The sequence below is a fragment of the Salvelinus sp. IW2-2015 genome, linkage group LG15 (genome assembly GCF_002910315.2).
Source record: "Salvelinus sp. IW2-2015 linkage group LG15, ASM291031v2, whole genome shotgun sequence".
Taxonomy (NCBI): Eukaryota; Metazoa; Chordata; class Actinopteri; order Salmoniformes; family Salmonidae; genus Salvelinus; species Salvelinus sp. IW2-2015.
Genome location: NC_036855.1, coordinates 21,704,656 through 21,724,702, shown reverse-complemented (window position 1 = coordinate 21,724,702; position 20,047 = coordinate 21,704,656). Strand labels below are relative to the sequence as shown.

The window sequence follows — 20,047 nt, the reverse complement described above, 5'->3', positions numbered from 1 at the left end:
GGGGGGTATAGAAATTGATTATCAATTTGTACAGTGACCAGAGAAGGGGGCTGTTCAAAGAAGATCTCCTGCCTTTTTTATCAGAATGTATTTGCTGGGAGTAAGGGGTGGTTTAGGACTACATGAGGCGTGGAAAAAGACAGGTCTTCATAGTGGGAGGGCGTTGTCCTGACCATGCTCTGGTTGATGGATACAGTACTACATATCTATCATGACACTACTTCAAAGGCAAAACCACAGCAATTGGGCGGAAGAAATATCTTGGTCATATGTCAGTCTATAAAATCATGGGGAATATTCCAAATGGTCAGTGAGGTTTGTGATAATTGAAGAAAATGGACCAAAAGCAATGGTTTCCAACACCTATTAACATTCTAAATGGTTTTGCTACATGTCAGTCAGTCAACTATAACCTGGTAGCCTACAGTAGTGTATCCCTCTATTTCACTAAAACTATCCACCAAAAGTATTATTACTTTACCTATAAAACAAATGGCTGAAAGTGTATTTCTCTTCTGCTTAATGGCCATTACATTTAGAGCCATATCATTGTGCTACGGTGAGTGAATAGAGACTTCTCTACCCTTCCAGAGACAATCTCTAACTATAAAGTCAGACATACTGTGGAAAATCTAACCCACACTCCAACAGTAATCAAAATAAAGGGTTTCTTTTTGTCATGTATTTTTTCTTACCGAACTGTCTTCCAGTACTGGTGGTGGTGGCTCATGGATCATCTGTTGTTGGGGGGGTGAAGAGACAGAGTTTACATTCATGTAATGAGCATGTAAGAAAACATACATGTACTTCAAAATACACATTTAAAAACAGGGTTACATGAAAACACATGGCTCAGGAATTGTTTTTTTCTCTCCCTTGTTCAACTATTTACAAGCGACTGACCTAGAAATCTGCCATCCAGATTCCTAAACCTGGGATGTTGGTTGGGTGGGGAGCGGAAGAGGGATTGGGTGGGGGAGAGTAAAGGGCATGCGAGTGTATGCTCCATGCGCAATTGTTTTTCTATTTTCAACTGTGATGAATTTCAAGGAAACCTGTGTAAAGCGTATTGCAGGAAAAGTACATCTTAAAACATTTTACAGACAGCTTTTGACTAACAGCTCCTCCTGTTGGATTTAGGCAGAGCCCTGTGATGATGTAGTAGAATAGTAGAATCATTTAAATGTTTAGTAAATATAGATAAAACTGTATTTTCCTCAGATTCACTTCTCAATCTATAGCAAAATACATGCTTGTGGTGTGTCTATGGCCAACAAAACTTTGAGCAACTATAACTGTAAGCACTTAGAAAATAACCTGGCCAAGACAATTAATATACATGACTTGAAATTATACTTATTTTCCTCTGTGCTTCCCAAAGGCTGGAATACTAGCTGATTTCCCATGGTAACCTAGCATCACTTTCCTAAACAGTGCTGGGAAAGGATTTCCACCGAAAATAACTGACAAGAACTATAAAGGTAAGGAGAGCGAGAGTAACATAGTAAAAACTGGCATATTTTTCTGCGTCTTTCCAACTTTTCTGTTTCCAGGCTGGTAAAACAGATATTGAAAGGGCAATACACACCATAGACCAGAAGTGTTGCATTTTGTTAGGCATGGTTGGGAGGGAGAGGCAGTAGATTGGAGTATTCTGGGAAAAAGATGGGACCTCATGGAATTTGTTTTAGGAGCTTTGGCAAACATGAACACTGTGTGATTGTGTAACCTACTTCCCATATCTTGATGATGGCGTAAGTTTCCTCTCTCCTCTCAATGTTTTTGTCTAAATACTAGAACAACACTGAGAAGCTACACTGCCCTTGACCTCCATCAGCTGAGGGGGCAGCGGTTCTGTGACCTCCATCAGCTGAGGGGGCAGCGGTTCTGTGACCTCCATCAGCTGAGGGGGCCAGCGGTTCTGTGACCTCCATCAGCTGAGGGGGCAGCGGTTCTGTGACCTCCATCAGCTGAGGGGGCTAGCGGTTCTGTGACCTCCATCAGCTGAGGGGGCAGCGGTTCTGTGACCTCCATCAGCTGAGGGGGCAGCGGTTCTGTGACCTCCAGTCGAACAAATGACTTCAACAGAGGGACTAATTACTTCAGCACACATTTACCACTGGGCTTTGACCTCTGGTGACCTCTGGGCATAATGGACTAACAAAATCAATTGGAGGCCAAAAAGGCCAAGGAGTCTCATCCTTCACTAACTCATAACCGTCTCACCGTGGGAATGTTGTTCAGGTAGGTAAGGTGCTCTGAGTGTGCCAAAATCAGACAAAAGAACTCTGGGAAATAAAGCCATGATCACAGTGTATAAACAGTATAAAGAGTTGTCTCAGAAAATACTTGGTGGAAATCCTGTAAGCTACACATGAGTTTACCTACCGTATAGYGCAATTTGTGTTTCATTTAAAAAGGTTACAGCTTGTAAGACACTGTCCATGAGTGTGAATGTGACAGATAGTGTATGTGACTCACCACAGTGCAGCAGAGAGGCCAGAACCACCAGAGCAGCATGAAGACTAAGAGCATCATGAGGATGAGCAGGGCGATGGCCAGGATGGTTCCATCAGACTGGGACAGACAGAGAGTGAGGGACACCGGTCAAACTCAGTCTCTACTGAGCTTCACAACGGTGCAAAGGCTGAGAACCATCAGAAAGTTCAAGTGCCTGTTAATGTGTAACTACAGGGGAATAACATAATAAGGCATAGTTTGAGACAGTTATTGGTTCCTGTGAATCCTTGATGGGGTACTGCATAGCACATAGTTGTGTTGCACAGTGGTGTGGTGCATTTTGTTCTTACACAGCTCACAGTTGTAATGGTGACTGAACTGGAGATGAAACTCAGYCCTTCATTCATGCTGACATAGAGGTTGGCTGCCCTGGAACACAGATGGAGTGTAAAGAGATAGAGTGTGGTGAGGATGGGTGACAGAAATATCGGCAGATAAATAGCAGATAATTATAAAACCTGATATTCATTCAGTGATGGTATTACTTACATTCCCTCTTCCTGTAGAATAGGGGCAGGACAGAGGAGATATGTATCTTCCACTATTAGTGGCTTCACACCTAGAGGAGTAGAGGAGAACGAAGGGTCACCCATACACAAACCATAATGGTTCTGCTGTAGTCAGAGTGTAATTCAGACTGCACAGATCAAACTTCCATTTCAATCATCAGAATCCATTGACATTTCGAGAAGTGGCGCAGATGCAGACATGTATCAGGAGCTTAGATGTACAGTGTCTTCAAAATGTATTTACATCCCTTTACTTTTTCAAAAACAAATTGTCTTACAGGCCGAATTTAAAATGCATTCAATTGAGAGTTTGTGTCACTGATCTACACAAAATATCCAATATTGTCCAAGTGGAATTTTGTTTGTAGGGAACTTTAGAAATTAATGCAAAATGTCAAGCTGAAATGTCTTGGGTCAATAAACATTCAACCCCTTTGTTATGGCAAGCCTAAATACATTCTGGAGTAAAAATGTGCTTAACAAATCACATAATAAATTGCATGGACTCATTCTGTGTTCAACAATAGTGGTTAACATGATTTTTGAATGACTACCCCATCTCTGTACCGTACACATACAAATATCCATAAGGTCCCTCAATCGAGTAGTGAATTTCAAACACAGATTAAACCCCAAAGACAAGGGAGGTTTTATAATGACTCGCACAAAAAGGGCATCGATTGGTATATGTGTAAAAAGAAAAAAAGCAGACGCTGAATATCCCTTTGGTGATTTATTAACTAGGCTTTGGGTGGTGTATCAATACACCCAGTCCCTATAAAGATACAGGCGTCCTTCCTAACTCAGTTGTCGGAGAGGAAGGACAATGCACAGGGATTTCACCAAGAGGCCATGGTGGGAGACAAATTCACCTTTCAGCAGGACAATAACCTAAAACACAAGGCCAAATCTACACTGGAGTTGCTTACCAAGACGACATTGAATGTTTCAGTTTTTACTTAAATCGGCTTGAAAATATATGTCAAGATTTGGCAGTCTAGCAAAATGGCTGTCTAGCAATGATCAACAATCAACTTGACAGAGCTTGAAGAATTTTAAAAGAATAATGGGCAAATATTGTACAATCCAGGTGTGCAAAGCTCTTAGAGATTTACCTAAAAAGACACACAGCTGTAGACTTAGGGGTGTGAATACTTATGTAAATTATATATTTCTGTATTTTATTTTCAATAAATTAGCAAATAAAATAAAATAAAAAGTTTTCACTTAGTCGTATGTGGTATTGTGTGTAGATGGGTAAGGAAAAAATATATTTAACCAATTTTGAATTCAGGCAGTAATCTGGATGTCAAGGCTGTGGGTAACTGGTGAAAGGAGTCAGGCTGAGATGCGTGGACAAGATATTTAATACAAGAAAACACCAGTACAAAACACAATACTATGGTGCAGGAAAAAATACCGGTACCACGAATAAACGGGCGTAACAACAAAACCCGGCAACAATAATACCAGCCGTAAGATACAGCTTAACAATAAAACAAACATGCACACAAACATGGGGTAAACCAGAGGGTTAAATAATGAACATGTAATGAGGGGAATTGAAACTAGGTGTGTAGAAAACAAAGACAAAACAAATGGAAAATGAAAAGTGGATTGGTGATTGCTAGAAGGCCGGTGACGTCAACCACCGAACGCCGCCCAAACAAGGAGAGGGACCGACTTCGGCGGAAGTCGTGATAGTACCCCAGCCGCGCGCCGAACCCGGCCTCGGGGACGACCCGGAGGACGAGGCACAGGGCGATCCGGATGGAGACGGTGGAAATCCCGCAGCATCGAAGGGTCCAATATGTCCTCCACTGGCACCCAGCATCTCTCCTCCAGACCGTACCCCTCCCACTCCACGAGGTACTGAAGGCACCTCGCCCGACGCCTCGAGTCCAGTATGGATCGGACTGCATACGCTGGGGCCACCTCAATGTCCAGAGGGGGCGGAGGAACCTCCCGCACCTCAGACTCCTGGAGTGGACCAGCTACCACTGGCCTGGGGAGAGACACATGGAACGAGGAGTTAACACGGTAATCTGGGGGAAACCTTGTTCACTCTCCTCAGGACTTTGAATGGCCCCACAAACCACGGACCCAGCTTCCGGCAGGGCAGGCGGAGGGGCAGGTTTCGGGTCGAGAGCCAGACTTGGTCCCCCGGMGTTGCGGTGGCGGTCTGCGCTGGCTGTCTGACGCCTTTCTGACTGCACGCTGAAGGTGCACATGAGCGGCATCCCAGGTCTCCTCAGCGCGCCTAAACCAGTCGTCCACCGCAGGAGCCTCGATCTGGCTCTGATGCCACGGCGCCAGAACCGGCTGGTACCCCAGTACACACTGGAAAGGGGAAAGGTTGGTAGAGGAGTGGCAGAACGAGTTCTGGGCCATCTCTGCCAAGGGTATGAACGCCGCCCACTCCTCCGGACGGTCCTGGTAATAAGACCGCAGAAACCTACCCACATCCTGGTTTACTCTCTCCACCTGCCCGTTACTCTCGGGGTGAAAACCTGAGGTAAGACTGACCGAGACCCCCAGACYTTCCATGAACGCCCTCCAGACCCTTGACGTGAACTGGGGACCTCGATCAGATACAATGTCCTCAGGCACCCCGTAGTGCCGGAGGACATGTGTGAACAGGGCCTCCGCAGTCTGTAGGGCCATAGGGAGACCGGGCAAAGGAACGAGACACCAGGACTTAGAAAACCGATCCACAACGACCAGGATCGTGGTGTTACCCTGTGAGGGAGGCAGATCCGTCAGGAAATCCACAGACAGGTGCGACCACGGCCGTTGTGGAATGGGCAAGGGTTGTAACTTCCCTCTGGGCAGGTGCCTAGGGGCCTTGCACTGGGCGCACACCGAGCAGGAGGAAACATAAACCCTCACGTCCTTAGCCAAGGTGGTCCACCAGTACTTCCCACTAAGACAGCGCACTGTCCGACCGATGCCAGGATGACCAGAGGAGGGTTATGTGTGGGCCCAATAGATCAAACGGTCGCGGACAGCAAACGGAACGTACAGACGCCCAGCTGGACACTGGGGGGAGTGGGTTCTGTACGTAACGCCCGCTCGATGTCCGCGTCCAGCTCCCACACCACCGGTGCCACCAGGCAAGAGGACGGAAGTATGGGAGTGGGATTCCATGGGCCGCTCCACTGTGTCATACAGCCGGGACAGTGCGTATGCCTTAGTGTTCTGGGAACCTGGTCTGTAGGACAAGGTGAAGACAAAATGGGTAAAGAACAGGGCCCACCTTGCCTGGCGAGTGTTCAGTCTCCTCGCAGCCCGGATGTACTCCAGATTGTGGTGGTCAGTCCGGATGYGAAAAGGGTGTTTAGCCCCCTCAAGCAAATGTCTCCACGCCTTCAAGGCCTTGACAACAAGCCGGTCCCCCACGTCATAGTTTCATTCCGCCGGGCTGAGCTTCTTCGAAAAGAAGGCACAGGGGCGGATCTTTGGTGGCGTACCCGAGCGCTGAGAGAGCACGGCTCCTATCCCAGCCTCGGACACGTCCACCTCCACTATGAATGCCAAAGAGGGATCCGGATGAGCCAGCACCGGAGCCGAGGTAAACAGAAACTTCAGGTGATCAAAAGCCCTGTCCGTCTCAGCCGACCACTGCAAATGCACCGGTCCCCCCTTCAGCAGTGAGGTGATGGGAGCCGCTACCTGAACAAAACCCCCGATAAACCTCCGGTAGTAGTTGGCAAACCCTAAAAACCGCTGCACTTCCTTTACCGTGGTGGGAGTCGGCCAATTACGCACGGCTGAAATGCGGTCACACTCCATCTCCACCCCTGAAGTGGAAATGCGGTACCCTAGGAAGGAGATGGACTGTTGGAAAAACAGGCATTTCTCAGCCTTGACGTACAGGTCATGCTCCAACAGTCGACCAAGCACCTTGCGCACCAGGCACACATGCTCGGCGCGTGTAGCGGAGTATATCAGAATGTCGTCGATATACACCACTACACCCTGCCCGTGCAGGTCCCGGAAAATTTTGTCTACAAAGGCCTGGAAGACTGATGGAGCATTCATCAACCCGTACGGCATGACGAGGTACTCATTGTGCCCTGAGGTGGTACTAAATGCTCTTCCACTCGCCCCCCTCCCGGATACGCACCAGGTTGTAAGCGCTCCTGAGATCCAATTTTGTGAAGAAGCGCGCCCCGTGAATTGACTCGATCGCACTGGCGATGAGAGGCAGCAAGTAACTGTACCTCACAGTGATTAGGTTGATGCCTCYATAGTCAATACACGGGTGCAGACCTCCATCCTTTTTCTTCACAAAAAAGAAACTCGAGAAGGCAGATGAAGTGGAGGGCCAAATGTASCCCTGCCCCAGAGATTCGGAGACATATGTTTCCATAGCCTCCGTCTCCTCTTGCGACAGGGGATACACGTGACTCCTGGGAAGTGCTGCGTCTACCAGGAGATCTATCGCACAATCCCCCTGTTGATAGGGTGGTAATTGAGTCGCCTTCTTTTTACAGAAGGCGAGAGCCAAATCGGCATATTCAGAGGGGATGCGCACGGTGGAGACCTGATCTGGACTTTCCACCGTAATAGCACCGACGGAAACCCCTAAACACCTCCCCGCGCACTCTCTTGACCACCCTGTGAGAGCCTTCCATTGCCACGAAATAGTGGGGTTATGACAGGCCAACCAGGGTAGGCCCAGCACCACGGAAAACACAGGAGAATCAATAAGAAAGACCATGCCCAGTGGAGCGGTGGCCTCCCTAATTAGCCCCGATCCTAATGGTCGACTATCTAGGGCGTGCACAGGGAAAGGCATATCCACAGGAACAATGGGGATCCCTAAACTATGGGCAAATGATCTGTCAATAAAATTCCCAGCTGCGCCTGAATCTACGAGCGCCTTTTGCTGGGAATGCGGGGAAAACTCAGGAAAATATATAAACAAAAACATGTGAGCAACAGGGGGCTCTGGGTGAGCCTGGTGCCGACTCACCTGGGGTGACACGAGAGTGCCCTGCATGCTGCCTCGACTCCCAGAGGAACCTCCCCAGCACCAACCAGCAGTGCACCCTCTGCGGCCACAGATGGTGCAGGGAACGGCCCCTCCTCCGGACGCCCTAGGCGCAGCACCTCCCAGCTCCATGGGCGTCGGAGCGGTGGTGCTGGGGGATGGAACTGACAGGCCCCGACCCCGACGTCCATGGGTAGCCAGCAGGTTATCCAGCCGGATGGACAGGTCCACCAGCTGGTCAAACGTAAGAGTGGTGTCCCTGCAGGCCAACTCCCGACGGACGTCCTCGCGCAGACTGCACCGGTAGTGATCGATCAGGGCCCTGTCGTTCCATCCCACGCTGGCGGCCAGGGTCTGGAAGTCCAAGGCAAACTCCTGTGCGCTCCTCGTCCCCTGCCTCAGGTGGAACAGACGTTCACTCTGCGTAATGGTCCAACACCGCTTCTCCTTCCCCCCATACGGCGTTGGCCCACTCCAGGGCTTTCCCTGAGAGACAGGAGACGAGGGCGGACACGCTCTCACGTCCTGAAGGCGCCGGTTGTACGGTCGCCAGGTAGAGTTCCAGCTGGAGTAGGAACCCCTGGCATCCAGCAGCCGTCCCATCATATTCCCTCGGGAGCGCGAACCGAATCCCAATGGGACCGGGTGAAGGAGGGGTGAACCGTGGTGCCTGTTGTAGTGGTGCTGGTGGAGGCGCTGGAAGTACTTCTCCTCTCTCCCATCGGTCCATCGTCTGCAGCACGCGATCCATAGCGGTGTCGAGACGTTGCAACATGGTCGCATACTGCAGGACCCGCTCCTCGACCGCCAAAGGGGGGTTGTCTGCTCCTGCTGACTCCATTTATGAGGTGTGTGTTTCTGTCAAGGCTGTGGGTAACTGGTGAAAGGAGTCAGGCGCAGGAGAGCCGAGATGCATGAAGAACGTATTTATAACACCAGTACAAAACACAATACTATGGTGCAGGAAAGAATACCAATAACAATAAAACAAACACGCACACAAACATGGGGGAAACCATAGGGTTAAATAATGAACATGTAATGAGGGGAATTGAAACCAGGTGTGTAGAAAACAAAGACGAAAACAAATGGAAAATGAAAAGTGGATCGGTGATGGKTAGAAGGCCGGTGACGTCGACCGCCGAACGCCGCCCGAACAAGGAGAGGGACTGATTTTGGCGTAAGTCGTGACAGTGGAACAAAATGTGGAATAAGTCAAGGGGTATGAATACTTTCTGAACTGTATATCATGTCCCAAATCTCTCTTCAATTGATGTCTGGAGTTCATTGACTAATGATCATGAAATTACATCATCTTATTGGATTTTCGGTATTGTACTGTGACATAATTAGTGATCACAACAGAGAGCAGTTGTAATTTCTCTTGATGGTAACTCATTTAACATACCAATCTAATATAATACAGAGATGCTTAAGGACCGTAGTTCAATACCCTAGTCCTGACACCCATTTGACAGAGCAGAGACAAAGGCAATGATTAAAAGCATAGCCTTCATTTTTAAAGAGAACCTCTAGTCTTTCTATGTCCAACTTATGAAACGTTGGAAAACAGATCCAGTGAGCATGGTCATCGCCCAAGACTGCCTGTTTATCCTGGCTCAGGGTTAACATACCCCTGCACTGAGGAAATCAACATGAGCGCTCCACAGCAAACGGATGACCGCTCCTCTCCTCTCCAGTAACACCCTGCAGGACGGAGGGGAGGAATTGGGACCAGGAGGAGATCAATACTGCAGCCTGCCAAGCTGAGCTCAGAGCCAACACAAACCCAGATATCCCATTCAGAGTTCAACTCAGCGGTCACCCACCTTATACTAAGCTATCAAAGGGGACTGAGAGAGCTGAGGGCCTCTTTGAAGACAGGCAGACTGGGTGACTGGCTGACTATAAAGGACCATTTAATACCATAGGGATCTAGATGCTGCCGCCAACAGCTTCGCTTCATGTCACAACACTTTATTACACAGTTTATTCTGTGTGCATGATAAAAGGTAATGTAAAGTTTTACTACTGAGTGCAGACATGTGCCCACTGTTAAAACTTACTCAATAAATTACCAGAAATTACAGCCAAATGTTATTGGTCACATACACATATTTAGTAGATGTTATTGCAGGTGTAGCAAAAAATATTGTGTTTCTAGCTCCAACAGTGCAGACCAGCCTATTTAACCAATACTGAGACAATTTAACATGACATTGCTTCTGAGAATACAATTGTCACGAATACCACCGAAGGTGGCTCACCTTCCTGTTTGGGTGGCGCTCGGCGGTCGTCGTCGCCGGTCTACTAGCTACTAACCTGTTCCTTGTTGGGGTTTTGGGATGGGTGTTATTTAAGTTCGTTTAGCCCGCTGGTGTTTGTGCGAGCTTGTTGCTATTTCACGTTAGTGGTGTTTGTGTTCTTTTGGGTTTTCGCTGTCTGGTATTTTAGTAACTATGGTTTTGGGTTTGTTGCGCCTGTGTTTTGGGCTTCACCCATGTTTGTAACTGGTTACTGTGCGAAAGGACATTAAAGCGTTTTTCCCGTCAACCTTCTGCTCTCTGCGTCTGACTCCACACCCATCACTCTCCAGACGTTACAACAATAACATGGCTGTACTGCTGTCTGTCAAGTAAGATTTGTGGAGAACTATACAATCCCAATAAAATTGTGATTACTCCGGTTCCTGGGCATTTCTAAAGAATAAAGTCTTATCACGTCACAAGGGGTGGATTCTCATCTTTAATACAGTGCCTTCGGAAAGTATTCAGGCCCCTTGACTTTTTCCACATTTTGTTATGTTACTGCCTTATCCTAAAATTGATTGAATAAAAAAAATTACTCTGCAATCCACACACTATATGGCATAATGACAAAGTGGAAACAGGTTTTTAGAAATGTTTGCGTATGTATTGTATAAAAACATAAATACCTGATTTACATACAGTTGAAGTCGGAAGTTTACATTCACCTTAGCCAAATACATTTAAACTCAGTTTTTCACAAATCCAGACATTTAATCCAAGTAAAAATTCCCTATCTTAGATCAGTTAGGATCACCACTTTATTTTATGAATGTGAAATGTCAGAATAATAGTAGAGAGGATGATTTATTTCAGCTTTAATTTCTTTCATTACATTCCCAGTGGGTCAGAAGTACATATACACAATTAGTATTTGATAGCATTGCCTTTAATTTGTTTAACTTGGGTCAACGTGTTGGGTAGCCTTCCACAAGCTTCCCACAATAAGTTGGGTGAATGTTGGCCCATTCCTCCTGACAGAGCTGGTGAAACTGAGTCAGGTTTGTAGGCCTCCTTGCTCGCACACACTTTTTCAGTTCTGCCCACAAATTTTCTATAGGATTGAGGTCAGGGCTTTGTGATGGCCACTCAAATACCTTGACTTTGTTGTCCTTAAGCCATTTTGCCACAACTTTGGAAGTATGCTTGGGGTCATTGTCCATTTGGAAGACCCATTTGCGACCAAGCTTTAACTTTCTGACTGATGTCTTGAGATGTTGCTTCAATATATCCACATAATTCTTCTTCCTCATGATGCCATTTATTTTGTGAAGTGCACCAGTCCCTCCTGCAGCAAAGCACCCCCACAACATGATGCTGCCACCCCCGTACTTCACAGCTGGGATGGTGTTCTTCGGCTTGCAAGCCTCCCCCTTTTTCCTCCAAACATAACGATGGTCATTYTGGCCAAACGGTTCTATTTTTGTTTCATCGGGCCAGAGGACATTTCTCCAAAAAGTACAATCTTTGTCCCCATGTGTAGTTGAAAGCCATAGTCTGGCTTTTTTATGGTGGTTTTGGAGCAGCGTCTTCTCCCTTGCTGAGCAGCCTTTCAGGTTATGTCAATATAGGACTCGTTTTACTGTGGATATAGATACTTTTGTACCTGTTTCCTCCAGAATCTTCACAAGGTCCTTCGCTGTTGTTCTGGGATTGATTTGCATTTTTTATAACAAAGTACATTCATCTCTAGGAGACAGAACGCGTCTCCTTCCTGAGCGGAATGACGGCTACGTGGTCCCATGGTGTTTATACTTGCGTACTATTGTTTGTACAGATGAACGTGCTACCTTCAGGTGTTTGGAAATTGCTCCCAAWAATGAACCAGACTTGTGGAGGTCTACAATTGTTTTTCTGAGGTCTTGGCTGATTTCTTCTGATTTTCCCATGATGTCAATCAACAGGCACTGAGTTTGAAGGTAGGCCTTGAAATACATCCACAGGTACACCTCCAATTGACTCAAATTATGTCAATTAGCCTATCAGGAGGTTCTAAAGCCATCATTTTCTGTAATTTTCCAAGCTGTTTAATGGCACAGTCAACTTAGTGTATGTAAACTTCTGACCCACTGGAATTGTGATACCGTGAATTATAAGTGAAATAATCTGTCTGTAAACAATTGTTGTGAAAGTAGATGTCCRAACTGACTTGCCAAAACTATAGTTTGTTAACAAGAAATTTGTGGAGTGGTTGAAAAACGAGTTTTAATGACTCCAACCTAAGTGTATGTAAACTTCCGACTTCAACTGTAAGTATTCAGACCCTTCGCTATGAGGCTTGAAATTGAGCTCAGGTGCATCCTGTTTCCATTGATCATCCTTGAGATGTTTCTACAACTTGTTTGGAGTCCACCTGTGGTAAATTCAATTGATTGGACATGATTTGGAAAGACACACACCTGTCTATATAAGGTCCCACAGTTGACAGCGCATGTCAGAGCAAAAATCAAGCCATGAGATCGAAGGAATTGTCTGTAGAGCTCCGAGACAGGATTGTGTTGAGGCACAGATCTGGGTAAGGGTACCAAAACATTTCTGCAACATTGAAGGCCCCCGAAAACACAGTGGCCTCCATCATTCTTAAATGTAAGATATTTGTAACCACCAAGACTCTTCCTAGAGCTGGCCGTCCGGCCAAACTGAGCAATCGGGGGAGAAGGGCCTTTGTCAGGGAGGTGACCAAGAACCCGATGGTCCTTTACGGTAGAGTGGCCAGATGGAACCCACTTCTCAGTAAAAGGCACATGACAGCCCGCTTGAAGTTTGCCAAAAGGCACTTGAAGACTCTCAGACCATGAGAAACAAGATTCTCTGGTCTGACGAAACCAAGATTGAACTCTTTGGCTTGAATGCCAAGCGTTACGTCTGGAAGAAACCTGGTACCATCCTTATGGTGAAGCATGGTAGTGGCAGCATAATGCTGTGGGGATGTTTTTCAGTGGCATGTACTGGGAGACTATCGAGGGAAAGATGAACGGAGCAAAGTACAGAGAGATCCTTGATGAAAACCTGCTGCGGACTGCTCAGGACCTCAGCCTGAGGCGATGGTTCACCTTCCAAGAGGACAACGACTCTAACCACACAGCCAAGACAATGCAGGAGTGGCTTCGGGACAAGTCTCTGAATGTCCCTGAGTAGCCCAGCCAGAGCCCGGACTTGAACCCGATCAAACATTTCTGGAGAGACCTGAAAATAGCTGTGCATCTCCCCATCCAGCCTGACAGAGCTTGAGAGGATCTGCAGAGAAGAATGGGAGAAACTCCCCAAATACAGGTGTGCCAAGCTTGTAGCATCATACCCAAGAAGACTTGATGCTGTAATCACTGCGAAAGGTGCTTCAACAAAGTACTGAGTAAAGGGTCTGAATACTTATTATAAATTAGCAACATTTTCTAAAAACCTGTTTTTATTTGTCATTATGGGGTATTGTGTGTAGATTGATAAGGAAAATAAACAATTTCATCAATTTTAGAATAAGGCTCTAACGCAACAAAATGTGGAGGTCAAGGGGTCTGAATACTCTCCGAAGGCACTGTATCTCCATGATGATGCTCACTGGAGCCATCAGGGCAGCATCTGTCACAGGGAGGAAGGAATGCTCCCGATGTCTCTTCACTGCCAAAGTTCGGAGGGCCTGTATTTGCTGCTGCTGCTTTTCCTGGAGACATGGACTCAGACATTCAGTTGCTGAACACATGTAGCTACACATTGCTCCTTTCCTACGAGGGCTGGAGCCTTTGGAGAATATGGAGAGGCGGTAGAGGAGTGGTGGTGTCTGTGGTGATGGTCAAAGGGCGCATTAGGAGTTCTGCAGATTATAGAAGAGTGCACCGTGGGACGATTGGAATCAATCATATGAGGCCATTGACACTCAACCACAAGAAACAATGAGCCAACAGTGGCCAATTACACATGGCGCCTGCTGTGTCTGAAATGACTGAGCTGTTTAGGGGTAAACATGTTCTACTGGACAGTTGGTACACATATCTTTGGGTTTACATCTGAAAGAAGGGATGGAGGAGGGAAGTAAACAAAGAGGTGGTGTATCCTTTTTTCCTACATTTTTTCCATGTCTTCCGCTTGGGGAGTTGGATGTTTAATTACATTCTGGGTCACCGTAAACCTGTTCTCTTCAACACTCATTCAGAGTAGAAGACATTTGTTAGCAGTCCTCAGGTCATTCCTGCTAAGTAGCACCATACTGTAAAAGGTATAAAACCGTAATATTGAACGCAGCTGAAGACTGTACTTTGATCTGCTATCAAATTCCATAGATTAAATTCTTCATGGCCTAAACATGACCTCATCCTCTTCCTCTCAGGCTCAGACTATATTTTCTCTTTGTTTGTAATTAGAGCATGCCCTCCCACAGCTATATGTTGGCATGCATCGGAGGGGGCTGGTCTCACACATCCATTAAGCCACTTCAAGATCACAGGGGGAACTTGGATGTGCCTCCAGGGCTTTTCCCCAGACTGCCTTGTGTGTGGCACTGTTTCCCTTTATCTTCTAGCTCTGGTACAGTCTCAGGCCGTTAAAGTACAAATGTACCCTTTAAAAACAAAAACCAGTAATACCAGAAACAAATGGCATAGGCACTTGTTTGGGCATAGAGAACCCCTACTGATCTCCTGAATGTCACTTTTGGGAAGCATTATGAAACATCAATAAGAAAACATTGACTTTTACTGTGTCTAACTCATAACACCACGTCTGTCATACATTTCCTGAGCAGCTTTACTCTTACAGCTGCAGTAAATACGACTTTGTGTGTCCTATTGCATGATTAGCTAATTCTTTATGCATTTATTAACATGTCTTTAAAACAAACAGAACACAGGTCCACTGTTTATTCATTTTGAGTTGGTGCTCCACTTACTCTTGGTGAGTGTGTCGTTGATTCGGAAACTGCACAGGACCTTATGGACATTCCGAGCATGGAGGAAGCCGTTTCCTCTCACCACCACCTGGAACGTTTCTAGAGAGGGAAGAGAGAAACACAATGACTGAGGAGGCATACAGCCAGTTAGAGTGTAAAACTGAACTGAATTTGTCACACCATGTGTTCAAGCTAACATCTGAGTCTATCATCTCAGCATCTCACACTCTGGTCACATTCAGCCAACAAACTCTAAACCACCATGCCCTGACCATAGTGGTTGTTGAAGATAAACTATTTATCTGAATGCCTTAAGAATTGAGAGTTTGCAGTCAATGAGACTTCAACTGCAGTTGTTCAGACATGTGGATATATAGTGGCTCTCTGGAGCCAATACCACATAACGCAGAAAACATGAAGTGTAAATACTTATTTTTACAGTGAGGAAAGTGGTGTGTTGTAAGACTGTAGAATGGACAATGACGGCAGCATTACACATCAGATAAGAGAGAAAGCAATTGTTTGTGTCCTTAGCACAGTAGTTTTGTTGGGACTAGGTCCAGGTTGAATCGTTCATGACAAAAGAAGTTGCTGCTACTGTGTGTCGGAGATATTTACTGCACACCAGTCTGCTGGCCCTGCCAAGTCAGATTGGTTTTCTCGTCCTGTTGTGCGCTCCAATATGAGGGGGCCTTTAAATGTCTGATTAAATGATCTGAGAGGCCAGAGAGGATAAATATGGGCCAGAGGTCTATACACTTACCTCCTGCACAGATACTGGAGGGTTCCACTGCCAGGATCTCAATACAGGACTTCTTTAAGATCTGTGGGAGTAAGAGAGACATGTGGGCTTTTGGCCAAGGTTTGGCTTGTTACAGAGTGTTGTGTGTTGCTTTATTGAGGGTATTGGTTTAATAATATAATCCCTATACTCCTTTTACTGGCAATTACAGTATCAGTGTGGACCTGTGCACCTCATTTATAGGGTCTGCTTAATGTCTCCTGTTCTCCTCTCTGTGCTCCTCTCTGTTCTTGTGTTCTGGGTGTACATCTCTCTCTATACCCCCACTGTTCAGAGAAAGTATGTGTTATAAGCCTGAAGATCGGTTTGATTTACTGCATGCTGTCCTTCTTCATTGAGTCTGAGCCAGCAGCTTTCAGCATGCGGTTAATGGGCTCCAGATGCCAGTCAACTTGTCTGACTGACCTCTGGCTCTGTGAGAGGAACTCAGTGCCCGGGCGACAATGGCCTCTCCACGACTCTCCTTTTCTTTCATTCCTCCGCTATTGAAATAGTTTGAGCGGATACAAAAATATAAGTCAATACCTTTGAGGTGGAAGCTATAATGAATGAATGCATACACTTTGATCCTGTTTGGGTAGACTCCACTAGCTTGGATCAAAAGCTGAGAAGTCAGAGTCACAGCAGGTTTTCCTGAAATTCTGTTTCTGGTGAGTTTTGATGGATGGAATATTTCTGTTTATTGTTTTCTTTAATCCTATTCTCCCTTGTTTCCTTTTTGATTAACGTGTTAATGGATTTAGATATGTACTGCAGTGAGAATTATTGAACACAATCTCTGGATGGATGGTGCAGTGTACATTAAAGATGCTGTTATTCTAGCCTTCCCACTGGGCACAGACGTCAGTTCAACGTCTATTTTTGGTTAAGTTATCTTCCAAAAATGTCACAATAACATTTGATTTATGTTAAAAGTTGGATGAATAAAATAGTAAATTCCCTTACCTTAATGACTTTTTGCAAATTCAGTCAGTTTTTACATTGATTCAACCTTTGATTCATCACGTATAATGTTTTGTTGTTGAAATGACGTGGAAACAATGTTGAGTTTTTGCCCAGTGGGATCCTTGTGTTAGTCGTCAAGTCTGAACCTCTTACCGAATCAATGACACCCTGCAGTGCTTCAAAGCCGTCATCCACTGGGAAGACATGGTCCTTGCTATCAGCAATCATTGCCAGCTGAGGAAGAAAAAAARGTGTCATACAGTTCTACACAGCCACCAACCTCTTTTCCAAATTAGGTTTGGGATACAGTTTGAGACCAAGTCAAATCAGAGCACAATGAAGCAAGATGCGTCAACACACCTGTGTCTCATTGAAGTCCTTCACCCCCACACAGTATACTGAGGCACCCAGACTCCGCGATCGGTTGGCCTGTCAGGTATTCACAAAGGAGCAAAAACAGGAATGACTGTCGACACCTGGAATCTATTAAAGCACTCCATCAATCAAAACACAAACACTGATAACACTCCAGATAGCTACAGTCTTAGAAAGAAAGTGCTATCTAGAACCTAAAAGGGTTATTCGGCTGTCCCCATAGGATAACCCTTTGAAGAACTATTTTTGGTTCCAGCCGAAGAACCCTTTTGGAAGCCTTTTTTCTAAGAGTGTACTCTGGACACCGATGTGTAGATTTGACAAATAGCTAAGAGCATTGACCTCTGGCTGACTGGTATTCAATATCGCTTCTAAAAAGAATTAGACGTTGAAGGTAACCCTTTATTGGCTATAGCCTGTAGACTAGAGCCAACAGAGCCCATGAGCCAAATGTTACATTTCATGAACATCTGAAAGAAGGCCCTACAGAGCTAAGCTGACAATATTATTCAATATGAGTGACAGGAAGTTTCAAACTATTGTTGCAAGGCTCCCTGTTCAGGGTAAGTGACACTTTCCCCACACATTTTGAAAGCTACTGAGAGAGATATCAGCCTCACTTCATCAATGTCTGAGTGGCTGGCCTTGCTGTCTGCATGTGTCCAGGGGTGTTTGGAAGTGATTAAAAAGCCCCTGCTGCTTTGCACCCCTGCTGCACCTGCACACCCAATCCCAGCCCAGTCTGGGGGGGGGGGTAAATCATTGGTTCCTTTTGCAGATGTGTGGCGAATGACTGGGCCTTTTTAATTCATCGGGCAGATGGGAGATATAAATCTGACAGACGCTTTGACCTCCTTTCCCTTCTCTGAAAAGAGGGGATCAAAGTGTTACTGAGGTGATGTACAGTATATGGTGCTGGTGTTTGATCTGTGCCCACAGGAGTGCACGTTCTGTTTACAATTTGTGGTCTTGTCTCCCTCTCGCTCGCTCTCTCTCTCTTTCCCTCTCAATTAAATTAAATTCAAAGGGCTTTATTGGCATGATAAACATATGCTTACATTGCCAAAGCAAGTGAAATAGATAATAAACAAAAGTGAAATAAACAATCAAAAATAAACAGTTAACATTACACTCACAAAAGTTCCAAAGGAATAAAGACATTTCAAATATCATATTATGGCTATATACAGTGTTGTAACGATGAACAAATAGTTAAAGTACAAAAGGGAAATAAATAAACATAAATATGGGTTGTATTTACAATGGTGTTTGTTCTTCACTGGTTTTCCCTTTTCTTGTGGCAACAGGTCAAAAATCTTGCTGCTGTGATGACACACTGTGGTATTTCACCCAATAGATATGGGAGTTTATCAAAATTGGATTTGTTTTTCGAGTTCTTTGTGGGTCTGTAATCTGAGGGAAATATGTGTCTCTAATATGGTCATACATTTGGCAGGAGGTTAGGAAGAGCTGCTCAGTTTCCAACTCATTTTATGGGCAGTGTGCACATAGACTGTCTTCTCTTGGGAGCCAGGTCTGCCTATGGCAGCCTATCTCAATAGCAAGGCTATGCTCACTGAGTCTCCAATGTGTCAAGTAATTATCTTTTTGTTTTCTCATGATTTGATTGGGTCTAATTGTGTTGCTGTCCTGCGGCTCTGTTTGTGTTTGTGAACAGAGGCCCTAGGACAAGCTTGCTTAGGGAACTCTTCTCTAGGTTCATCTCTCTGTAGGTGATGGCTTTGTTATGAAGGTTTGGGAATCACTTCCTTTTAGGTGGTTGAAGAATTTAACGTCTCTTTTCTGGATTTTGATAATAAGCAGGTATCGGTCTAATTCTGCTCTGCATACACTATTTGGTGTTTTACGTTGTACACTGAGTATGTTTTTCCAGAATTATGCATGCAGAGTCCCATTTTCTGAATTCTTGGTTGGTGAGCGGACCCCAGACCTCACAACCATAAAGGGCAATGGGTTCCATAATTGATTCAAGTATTTTTAGCCAGATCCTAATTGGTATGTAGAATTTTTTGTTCCTTTCGATGGTGTAGAAGGCCCTTCTTGCCTTGTCTATCAGATCGTTCACAGCTTTGTGGAACCTGTGGCGCAGATGCTTAGGCTGTAGCATGTACCGTTTTTTGTGTGCTCTAGGGCAACGGAGTCTAGATGGAATTTTTTGGAACACCATTATTTTTGTCTTACTGAGATTTACTGTCAGGGCCCAGGTCTGACAGAATCTGTGCAGAAGATCCCTCCTTGGTTGGGGACAGAAGCACCAGATCATCAGCAAACAGTAGACATTTACTTCAGATACTAGTAGGGTGAGGCCGGGTGCTGCAGCCTGTTGGGGCTCAAGCTGCATCCCTGTCTCACCCCACGGCCCTGTGGAAAGAAATGTGTTTTTTTCCCATTTTAACCACACACTTGTTTGTATACATGGATTTTATAATGTTGGATGTTTTTCCCCCAACACTGCTTTCCATCAATTTGCATGGCAAACCCTTATTCCAAATTGAGTCAAAAGCTTTTTGGAAATCAATAAAGCATGAGAAGACTTTGCCTTTGTTTTGGTCTCTTTGTTTGTCAATTAGGGTGTGCAGGGTGAATACGTGGTCTGTTGTACCATAATTAGGTAAAAAGCCAATTTGACATTTGCTCAGTGCATTGTTTTCACTGAGGGAATGTATGATAAGGATAATGCAGAGGATTTTCCCA

At 45.4% G+C, this 20,047-nt stretch overlaps 1 protein-coding gene across 1 annotated transcript in view; it reads right to left on the bottom strand.

Annotated features, from left to right (window-relative positions):
* LOC111973795 (anthrax toxin receptor 1) overlaps positions 1-20,047 on the bottom strand; it is a 70,564-nt gene that overhangs the window by 21,147 nt on the left and 29,370 nt on the right. Inside the window, exons 7-14 of the mRNA XM_070447027.1 lie at positions 17,318-17,386; positions 17,111-17,191; positions 15,974-16,034; positions 15,211-15,309; positions 3,010-3,079; positions 2,811-2,889; positions 2,482-2,577; positions 696-737 (exon numbers count right to left, since the gene is read on the bottom strand). Of these exons, the coding sequence (XP_070303128.1) occupies positions 696-737; positions 2,482-2,577; positions 2,811-2,889; positions 3,010-3,079; positions 15,211-15,309; positions 15,974-16,034; positions 17,111-17,191; positions 17,318-17,386 (597 nt within the window). The remainder of the gene's footprint in view (positions 1-695; positions 738-2,481; positions 2,578-2,810; positions 2,890-3,009; positions 3,080-15,210; positions 15,310-15,973; positions 16,035-17,110; positions 17,192-17,317; positions 17,387-20,047) is intronic.